This window comes from Protopterus annectens, chromosome 9.part0 (assembly GCF_019279795.1).
Source record: "Protopterus annectens isolate FY-2018-M chromosome 9.part0, PAN1.0, whole genome shotgun sequence".
Taxonomy (NCBI): domain Eukaryota; kingdom Metazoa; phylum Chordata; order Ceratodontiformes; family Protopteridae; genus Protopterus; species Protopterus annectens.
The window spans coordinates 882,971,637-882,983,386 of record NC_056743.1 but is presented as its reverse complement, the minus strand read 5'-3'; the positions used below and the strand labels follow the sequence as shown (position 1 = coordinate 882,983,386).

Here is an 11,750-nt window from a genome sequence, read left to right as displayed (position 1 = left end):
TTTACACCCATCACTTGCTGGGACAGCTTGATCCCATCCAGGATCAGTAATATGCCTTAGCACCCATTACTCCAGTACTCCATAGCAGGTAGTAGAAACTGGATGAAATTAATATGCTACTTCCACAACCACTCATAGCATCAAAACTATTTTGATACTCAGGGTTCCAAAAGTGTAAGGTACAAATTACCTAGAGTAGATAACTTCACTTCCACCACATCCACGTGATTGCTACTGACTAAAAAATATTTCTACAGTCATGTTTACCTCATTAATGTTGTGGAGCTTTTCTTTACTACTCCTGCAGTAAAACATTTCCTCAAGTTTTTAAGCTAGAAATGTTGACCCTCTCTTAAATTTAGTAATATATTGCCATTAAAATAAAGCTTTAAGAAAAGTTAATTATTTTACTTCTCAATCAGATTAGCATCTTGTGTGTTGTCAGGTCATTTTCTTTCTTGACGGTGGTATAACATTCCAGGCATTTACAGTTTTTTTCAATATATATATATATATATATATATATATATATATATAAATATATGTGCGTGTGTGTGTGTGTATGTATGTGTGTGTGTGTGTGTGTATATATATATATATATATATATATATAGTCTTATCCCACACCAATCAGTGACTTATATTATTTAATATTAGTTCACTACTCATAAAATATAAACTCCCACTCTATATTCTGCTCATCATATACCTCCCACCAGGCTTGTTTCCTCAGCATGCTCTGCATCGACGTTAATAACACACGGTGTTGTTTTAATGTCAGACAGGGTGTGTACCACCTTTTAATGAATATTTTATGATCTCCAGAAATGAACCCAACTGTCTCATGAGACTAAGATTTCTTCTTCTAGTCCGACACAACTTTAAGCCACATGAAAAACTAAGTGATAACATAACTTCTGCTATAGCATTTCAGCGTGAGAAGCTGACTCCCCTTTTATGAACTACCATAAAAACAAGAAAGGTGACCTAGTTTGCACCGTTTTAGGTCTCTATATTTGTAAACTCTATGACTATGTAAGCGTGTGAACAGTTCTGGTCCTTATCTACAGGAAAAAGTGGCTAGGAAGAGAGTAGCCGCCAAGAGGAATAGGACAAGGTAGCAATATTGGTAAATTGTCCGGTTTCTAATATCCCACAGCAAGAGTCAGAGTAAAAATGTTTCAACGCCCCCCCCCCAAAAAAAAAAAAAAAAAAACATACATACATAACATACTCGTTCTTTCTTAACTCAGCCCAGGAGTGATAATTTTTCTCACGCACTACTTGATGAAATATTTCCTTGACTCATTCGAGCTCTTCGACAGCCCCCACACTGGTGAAAGATAGCGATGACATCACAGGAGCCCGGACAGGCACCACCTCCTCCAGGGGGACTCGATCTCTCGCACTGTGCGCTCCTACTGCTCGCGCCTAGTGAGGAAAGTAACGGAACAACAGTTATCAGCATGAGGACAGGGACTACCTACACTACACTTAGGGTACCGCTACGTACTGCGTGTTAAGACTCGGTTTCAAGCACAGGCTGACAGCCTAGGAGAAACTTTATTCCTTCATCCAAATCACCTCAGGACGCATCAACACAGGATCATTCACCACCAGCATGGCAGAAGAGACACCCAGGGGCAAAAGAAGAAAGCAGCCATACCCTAGGAGAAATCACGGTAGGAGTAACAAAACGGCATGTTTATCATAAGTTTATTACCTCAGGACATTTTTCTAAGTAGTAACCACCAAATAGGCTGATACACTTACATGGAGGTTAAGCTGTGCAAGTCCTCGTGCGTGACGCGCCCACATTAGAAGGTTGGTAACTAAGGTGCACTCTGGGCTGTTCTACCTTTGAACTTGGATAGGGCCCCACCCAGCTCTTAAAATATGGGCACTACACTTTGGAAAATAAAACTCAGGTAATCAGTTTTTGTAAAACTGGAACCCCATTCATTAGGGTACAAAGACTGAAGTTGCGTTCTGCTTTTGGGATACCTTCAGTTATATGCTTAGTTTGTACTTGGTGAAATAATTTCATTCTTATTGATTATCAAGGGTCCTAACCGTTCAGAAACCTATATGTAAAACAAATAAAAGTCATATTAAATAGCCATTCTAAGCAGCATGTTTTTTTCTCACTGTAAAAGTCACTCGAAAGTTAAAGACAGTTACATGTACACCAACCCGAAATTTTATAACACAAACATGTGAGTGTTTGATGGGGTACATGCTTAGTGTGGTTGCATGACAATGTCGCATTACCAATGTGTAGCAAGTGAAAGATGTTTTGTGTATGATAAGCAGCTCTGACTGATTTCATCTTCTCAACAAAACTGTGAGACCACTTTGGAGTAGTTAATGTGCCTAGCCGAGACTAAAAAGTATAGCAGAGGTGTATGTAGAGAGGAATGTGTACAGCTGAACGTGCAAGAGCTAACGGATTGATGAATCTCTGTCCAGTCTTCCAGTGCAAAAGTAACTCAAGTTAGATGTGGAAATCTTAACTGTCGCGTCTTTCTTTGCTAATATTAACAATGAAGTGCGTGGATTGGGTGTCGTCATTTTCTTTTTCTCTTGTTTGTGACTAACTAGACACGTTTCTTTAAGAAAGTGAAACAAAAAATGAAGGCAAAGCAAATAGTGTGAATGTTGTCTCTTGTGCATGGATGTCAGCCTTCCCTACTTGATACTGGTTCACCGGGCGTAGCACCTTGTTTGCGCTGGGTCCCAAATAACGGTTACCTACAGCTGTAGGATCTGCTATTTAGGAATGGGCAGTTTTAAGCACATCAGCATTTTGCGTGGCAAGGGTAAATATCAGCCCATACTGCTTTATAACATCCATGTGTAGAGGTAGGACCTAGGTTTGTCATCGTTTTTACCCTACCAAAGTAGGACTTTTTTTATGGAAATGTGGAATTTTGCAGTACAACTCGAACCCACAACCAGTAGAAATGACTGGACTATAATTTTTTTGCAAAAATAAGAGAACAGTTTTGTAGAATTTGATTTCTGCTGTTTCATATAATATTAAGTAATTAAGTACTTCAGATATAAACTAATTGTTTTATGGAACTATGAAAAGAAAATTAGATCATATTTTTGTCCTAAAAATCACAGGGCATTTGCCATTTTTCCATTTTTTTCACCCATAGGACACAACTGTCCATACCAGGATTCTTCTCATAAAAGAGGACAGGTGGTAACCCTAGAACGACCTTCTGCCCACTTATGTACAGTACTTGATATAAATTAGTCAGATGTATCTTAAACAGTGGAGATGTGGACATGTACTACAGTAAAGACCATGTCGATGAGAAAAGCAGTTTAATATGAAATTTTATTTCAAAGGCTGGAATTCCTTACTCTGTGGAATACTGCTGCATCCCCTTCTTATTCAGTGAAATCCAGACTTTGTGAGAACAGAAAATGCTGCTTGTGTATACTATTTACTTTTATATTGTCTCTTTCCTGCACCAGGATTTACAATTCCATGAAACTTTGTTACCAATTAACTATTCAGAACCCTGTAAGTTGTACACTTTAGGTAGCATCATTCATATGCCTTCCATGTAACTGTTTTTTTTTTTTTTTTATTAACTTTTTGTTGATTGCCTATAATATGGCCTGTTTTCAGCAGTCAGATGCCAATTATTTCTTAAGCTGTTGTTAATTATGATTAAAACAAATACAGTTTTCTCTTTTGATCAAGATAAGTGAGATTGTGAAAGTGTCAGCATGAGGGCTTTTGTCCTATCATGTACAGCAGCCGAAAGGTTTAGTTCATTCTACAAGCCCAGCTCCAGATGTTCATAGGTAGTTTTGGCGACAAAAAAGTATGTGTGCCAAGCCATTTTTTCTTATGAAACAACATGATACTTTGGTGGTGCAGTGTTCACAGATAACATATCTACTTGGATCCTGGCATTAAGACTGCTGTTCCCTTGCTCCTTAAGGTTTGATAAGACAAAGGTCATGAAGGAACAATACTTTCAGCTGCCCCAACACTGTCTGCCCCTTCATCTTGTCTTTTACACCAGAAAATGTAGGAAATAAACAAAAATGTTGTGCTGATTAAACACCAACAATTTGATCATAGATATTCAGAAAGCATGTCCATTTAAAATTTAAAACAGGCAGGCAGCCCTTGCCTCATAATTTTTTAAGATTAAATTATCTGTATTTATATTCATAAATAAATTTTTTTACACTTTATTTGTAAAAAAAATAACTGAGTATATCATTCACGTTTAACTGACATATGTTGTAAATAAAAGGCCTGTGTCAGAATCTGGATTTAGTTCTGAAATTAATAAGGCTGTTTTACATAGAACCTGTCAGAAAGTGTCACAAGCTGCTGTCACACATTCTACTGTGATGTGAGAAATGCTACATGGTATGCTGTGTTATTAATCTGCACCTTTTAATGGGTGGAAGAGACTGATTACTATTGCTAAAATGGACATTAGGAAATTATAACCCCTCTATACTCGTCACTAATCAGGCTCATAATTGAGTATAATGCCCCTTTCGGCATGTGCAATATAAAGTACCTGCAGCAATTGGAAAGACTTCAGAGGTTTCTAACGAAGACGATCAAGGGACTCCAGCACATGCCTTACACAGATCGACTAAAGTCCCTGTCACTATACTCCGTATCATACAGACTTCTTAGGGGAGACTTATGCCTGGCTTACAGAGCAATCTCATATCCAAACCTAATGAATCTTCTGCATATCCGTAAATCAAATGGGAGTAGAGCTACCCATTACAGGGACCTAAATATGGCCTGCAACTTGAACAGGACATGCTGGCGGGACAGATCTGTCTCCCAATGACTGCCACATCTTTGAAATAGGCCGCTAATTCATGTGAAGCAGAGCACCTCTATGACACTATTCAAAAGGAACCTGAACCTGGATGACCGGATTGGGCACCATAAATTCTTACCGGGGATAGCGCCCACAACCCTCCTGGACATGGGCAGTCATTACTAAATACAATCCTGAGTACTGACTAGAGTGTCAATGTTACTACATTGGGATAAAATGGCTAGGCTTGAAATGATCTCCAGGTCAATAGCCTAGTAACCTCCTATGATCCTATAATTAGATAGCCCCATTAAACCAAATTGCAAAACTTAAGCGCTTTGATGCCAATACTTAATAACATTCGGTTTTCACTTGTTATATTGCATACATGAAGGAAAGTTATTTTGCCAATGTGCAATGTGCTAGTTGGTAAATTTGTACTGGCTGAATTCTTCGAGTATTCTGGTCACCCTGGTCCAGGATTTCTTTTATGTTTTTACTGATCTTGTAAATCACAGCAACAAAGACGATCATTTAAAATTACAATCTGCTGATTAAACTGCTGAAGCAGAACACTCTGTAGTAATTTTATGTAAAATCACTAACGGCATACTGTAAAATTATAGTGTGCGTCTGCTATTGGATGTTTTTGTTAACAAACAAGTACCCAGACACCCAATACTTCTGCAGTTTATATAGTTTTATTAAGTATAATGTACATGCACAGATATTGTACATATTATATTTGTGTGTGTAAACATGCATGTATGTTTTTCTTAATTTTGGATAGTAATTTGCATGGAATAAACATTTTTAAAAACTCATTAATAATTAAATGACAGGAATCTCTTACATAAAATATTGGAGATAACTGTTCTCTGCAGAGAGTGAATAACTGGCAAGTCTAAAATGTTTAATTATCTATACACAATTTATTTGAATGTTATAAAGTGGAATGGCAGACCTCCTAGATCCTTCATGCAAACAGTTGTCACATTTATAAGATTAAAAAGTCTTATCTTAGATGTTGTAGCAACAGTAAGCTTATTTAATAATTTATACATTCTGCACTTAACACACGTGGATGTGGCATATTCGAGGCACATTATAGCCGTCTACTATTTACATTCATTTTTAATACATAGGTTCATAGTTTATACTATGGGATTAGTTTTGTGTGCATTTCTCATACACCAGGACTTTCAGTGGATTTCAATGGCTGCATGTATGAAGAATTTTGTTTCCTTTAACAGATAGTACAAGCAGATGAATACTGATTGTGGGTGTCTTTGAACTTGGATACCATGTAAGAGGCATGTGGTTAACCTATTAGAAGCAATTCTAGGCTGTGAACTCTCTAGTGTCCACATGGCTTCAAACAAGATAATAGTTATTTGAGGGATAATGCCTGCCAATATTCTTATGTTCTGACGCACACATAACAGAGATACAGTTATCATTACAATTCATTTGCTATGTTTTGCTGTTTCACACATTACCATGCATTATCGCTACTTGTAGGTCATAATGAAAGCAACAATCCCATAAACAAATATATTTTGAGCATGTGTTAATTTATTTATTTTCTATGAACTTCAGATATTTTTATAGGTCAAACTCTGAATCACTAGAGATATATTTTCTAGGCACGGGAAACGGCAGAGGGGTTAACAGAGGCAACAGTTTAAAGTCAGCGTTCCATGTAGGATTAGTTCAAGAAATATTATACAGCTGTGCAGCCAGAAATTTTGGGCTTTCACACCAGCTGGTCATATTTCTGCCCATCCCCTAAAAATCACTGTTGGCAGTATCTGTCCCAAATCAAAATATAATCTGGTATGTGGAATATATAATCTAGCTATAACATATTAAAAATATCTCCAGCTGTAATGTATTGGATCCCAGAGCCATGCTGGACAAAAAATAATAGTCTGCCAGTCTTCCAGAGAATGTATTTATAGACCACTTTCAGCAACTACGTAACATAACTACAGAATGAGATTGGGGAGAGCTGAAGTTTGAGCAAACTGGAAAAAATGCATTTATACTCCATGGTTTGTTTACTCCTGCAGTGTTACTGATAAGATGCTATATGAAGTATAGCAGATTCATTAGGTTTGGATATTATTTATGTGTTTTCATTTTGGGAAGTAATTTAGTTTTATTTCAGTCTCTAAAATAAAGCTAAATCCATTCTTCCATCCATCACCTCTTTTTCCCATTTTTGCACATGGGGTCAGGGTGTGACATCAACAGCAACAATTATCTAGAGCCAATGTTCTAGATGACTGTCACAGTTGATGTTACGCCTCGACCCTGTGTGCAAAAATTGGAAAAGGGGTTGTGGGTGACAGGATGGATTTAACTTTTAGTTTTATTTTTACAGTTTGATGTTAATTATACAGTTGTCTTATTATTCCATAAATATCTGCCTACTTTTTTGGAGATTCAAGTACTTCTAAAATAGAATTAACTGATGGCCTTCTGTATGCTGACAGTATACAGTGATAAATTCTGGTACCTGTTGTAAATATTACATTATCTCTTCATTCTTCTGGCATTCTCTTTGTCAGCTCACCCATTTTTTAAATCAAAGTACACATATTACACTGCAAACCCTGTTTGGAACTATGTGTTTGGATTAGCAGGTTAATGATTTAAAATTTAATGATATTGTGGGGATACAAGTAAAATGTTTTCTGTTGCAGAGTTTATGAAACTTTTTGTTATTTGAAATCGTCGATCAATATCATCATTCTACTCTTTTCCATTTTTATATGGGGTTGGTTTGTCCATTAATCGTTGCCACTTCTCTCTTTTCAGAACCACTCTCTTACCTTCTTCGACAGTTATGCTTGCCTGCCTCAGGTCTTCTGTTGTACAATTCATAGATCTCTTGGCTACATGTCCTTGTCTCCTCTCACCTTTTTCCCCTATCTCCCCTAAATCCACCTTAACAAATTTCCTTCTGCTTTTCTGCACATGTGGCCAAACCATTCTAATCTGTTCTCCTTGACCCTGTCTGTAAGTGGGGCTACTTCATCCTCATTTCTTTGCCCATCCCTCAGACATTTCCTCTTCATCTCCACAGGCTTCCTCAGCTGCTCTGACTCTGCTCCAGATTTCTGTGGCATACATAAGCACAGTCTCCCCCTTGTTTTTTACACCTTACTTTTCCACTTCTTTGGCATTCTGCTGTCACACATGATCTCTGATACTTTATGCCAAGTCACTGCAGAACCTCTGATTTTAGCTTTGACCTCCTTATTTAGATTTCTCTTCTTCTCAACCACACTTACCTAATACTTGAAACTGTTAAGCTGTTCCACTGTTTTCCTTCATCAGTCCCCCTGAGCACTTTCATGCAGTGCAACAAGAGTGTGATACCTCTTTACGACATGCAGCTGTGAATACCTCCTTTAATCTTGTACACTGGCATTGTTCCATACTGCCACAAGTACCCACAGGATCCAATTCTTATCCAAAGCCCCAATATCTTGATTATGTCTGCATTCATTTCATCTGAGCCTGATGCTTTGCCTGACTTCATCTTCTTTAGTACTCTTTCTACTTCTTCTAGGGCAGCTCTTCCTTCCTCTATCACGGTAAGCTACGCACATGACAGTACAGCATCTGTAGGGTTTTCTTCACATATTGAAGTACTCCTCCTTTTTTCCCCTGATGCCCTCTGGGCTGATAAGCAAATTGCTGCTGGCATCAATTATGAACAGAGCTTGTCAACTATCTTTATCTTTCTGCTATTGCCTAACAAGCTGATAGGGCAACTTTGTGCCATCTGCTGAGTTACTTTCCAGAAGCCAGTAGAATTCCTTTGAGTCTTCCTCTTTATCATTCTAACCACTTTATTAATAATCTAGCATTTCTTCTTTGCCTGATCCATCTTTCCTACCTCCCACTTTTCCTTTCTTTTGAAAACTTCTTGGACTGCTGCATTCATTCCATCACCAGCTTTCCTTATGTGCCTTATTTTCATACCTGACCTGACCACATTTGGGTAGTTTCATCTTCACACAAGCTATTTTGAAACACTGATATTATTTTTTTCAGATCCACCTATTTCCTCTTCTTACTGAGGTTATACAGCCTGGAGAATTTCCTTGAACGTGCTTTCATTCCAGTCAACTTTCATGTGTTCATTGTAGTTTCTGTTTACCTTAGAGCCTTCTCTGATTGTTGTTTGCAGCTGATTGTTGCTATCAGTGGTTTATGCTGGGGACCATCTGTTTCATTCAGGATAACATTGCAATCTACAGTTTCACGCCAGTGCCCTTTCCTCACTAGAGGAAGTCTGTTCAGTTGCATTTTGATCATTCCTCTAGGTGATCTTGAAATTTCGAACTTGAGGTTATATTTTTATTCCTTAAAATGCATAGTTAAATGTTGGTCTTTAGCGTGGCTATATTATTATTTTCTAAATTAAATGCAAGCTGCAAGAACTGAAAGGAAGTGCGTTCTTATAATGCAAGATGCAGAAATCAGAGTGACTGATGTTCCAAGAAAATGCATTCAGCTGTTTTTATTGCATGTAGTAGATAGGTGTAATACCCAGAGAAAATTAATTTAATGAGGATTTTTTTATGCATGTGTGTGACAGCAAGATCTGGTTATGGATAACCTGCCTTAGAGATTAACACAGGTACACACTTTGGCCAATTGTTGCAAAGGTCTTTCTAAGTATGTTAAAAATATATACTTGTGTGCAGAGTGTTCACAAAGCATAGGCTTTTATTTCCATTTTTCAGTGCTACCTTTGAAAACTGATTTCTGTCAGGGTACTACGAAGCCCAATCTAATGTGTATTAGGAAGGGAGATGCAGTGCAGGATTACATAATTCACGAGCTTGGAGGTAAAGTTTATGAGAGGCCTATTTATCTGGTGTGACAATAGCAAGTGATTTCAAACTGAAGTGTAAGTGGATGATGCATTAGGGCCCCTTTCAGACACGTGGGCCTAGAAATGCAGCTCCCTCAACCCCCTTGTTAATCCAGCCCTGAGCAGCTGGTTGAAATCTATGGCCTTGCAGGATAGCCTGATAAGCAGCTAAGAAAATTACTAGCCTTTGCATATCTGGACATGAAACTAAGAATACCAGCTGTCTTGTTTTACTTATTTTGCATTTTGTGTAAGAAAAGAAGTAAGCTACCAGAGTGCTGATCACTGTTGTACAAGATACCAACTTCACATTCCAATTAAACTTTTTGACAAGTCCTGCCCCACATTAGGCAGAAGGGGAGGAAGAGGTGAAAAACATTGCCAGTTCAGAGGTAGAAATACCAGAATCACAGTGGTGAGTGGTGCTAAATAAGTGCATACCCTCTGGCACATGCAAGTATGAAACATAACAAATGAAAACTTTTCACTCCTTAAAGAATTTCCAAGAACGGCACTCGTGTTGGTTTTCTATACCCAGAGCTATAGCAAGTAACTCTAGTGCCTAGAGTGGCTTATTCATATTGCACCTGCCCAGATGTGTTTCACAGTAACTTTACCTTCTGTTTTTTCTTCTTCCACACCTGATAGCCATTAGCCCCCATACGCTTTGACTTTGTTCTTCCCTTGCAGTGCCTCCAAAGAGATCATGGACAGAAATGAGAGCCAGTTGAAGAGAACTGTCATCCAGCAGCAGGCAGGTTTTCCTGTATTAACAGACCTACATATTCAGATTATATTCCTCCCACTGGTCTGAGGGCCTGGCTTTATCCTGCCTGATCCCCAGCATTTAAGGGATGACACAAATTATCTCAGAGTTGGAGAAGTGCCCATTAGCTCCACCATAGAAGACTCATTATGCATGATACAAGCTTGGGCTATTTACTCAGACCCTCTCCTACCATCCTGATAGCTGACTTGTATTACCATGCCAGCCTAGTATGCCTTCCTGACTGTGTGCATGCAGCAGCTACACATGCAGCCCCTGAGTACTAGTAAGCAGTTTGGAACAGCCAAGTACAAGCCCATGGTCAACAATGCTGCAAGCAGTGCCCCTACCCTATGGCAATTTCTGCCTCTCCCCAGGTGGGCAAGCAACCAGTGATCATGTGGTCCCATTCTCCCTTACAGGCTTCACCAGCACCAGGACTGCTGTTCAGTACTGGGTCATCTAGGTCTTTTCTGTTTATCATTGTACACCACAGATGCAGCTTAAGTTTCATAATAACATATTTGTATGCAGATATGTATTCTTATACAGTACTTTTATATTGATGGTCTAGTGAGTACTCTGTATTACTTCATAAACTGTACAATGAATTTGGCTATTTGATGCATACTCTTCAGCTTCTCACCCAGGGCTGTGGACAGTGCCATCCATTTTCATTCTGAACTCTCTCATAGTACATCTGAAAAACAATGTTATACTTAATAGGACTAAAAGCATCTAACAACAAAAGGAATGCAATTTACTTTACTATGGGTATTTCTCCCTGTCAGATGGTAAAAACAACAGTGGTGACCTAGGGATAACTGTATGCAGCAACATCCATGGTGTAGTAACTTACTTACTGAAGTTTGCATGATTTCTGTTATCTCCAGTAAAGTGCCTCACCAAAATCACCAATGCACATTCACATAAAATGGCATCTACACCCAAAAAATATATTTTTTATATTTGTGGTACTCTGTTATGATTACAGTATGACATAGTAGTGTAACAAATTAAATTCAAGGTTCAGAATACTCAGATAAGGTCATCATGGAGCCTGTGGCCATGGAGGCCTTCGAGTCATAAATTTGTATTTTCCACAGCTATTTAATATAATTTGAAACTCATCCAAATTATTGAAACTTCTAATATTCTTAAGGAAACTACCCTGTGTTAATTACCTGATATTAAAATTCTTTAGAATGTATTCTAGATGTATTGTCATTAATGTGTAGTAAAAGGTTATTAGTATGGATATTAAGTCCAC

General features: G+C 38.1%; 1 protein-coding gene across 1 annotated transcript in view; it reads left to right on the top strand.

Moving 5' to 3' along the window:
- Positions 1–1,289: 1,289 nt before the first annotated feature.
- Positions 1,290–11,750, top strand: part of LOC122810604 (zinc finger E-box-binding homeobox 2-like) — a 603,498-nt gene continuing 593,037 nt past the window's right edge. The window contains exon 1 of the mRNA XM_044082179.1: positions 1,290–1,682. Within this exon, the coding sequence (XP_043938114.1) occupies positions 1,622–1,682 (61 nt within the window). The 5' untranslated portion in view covers positions 1,290–1,621. The remainder of the gene's footprint in view (positions 1,683–11,750) is intronic.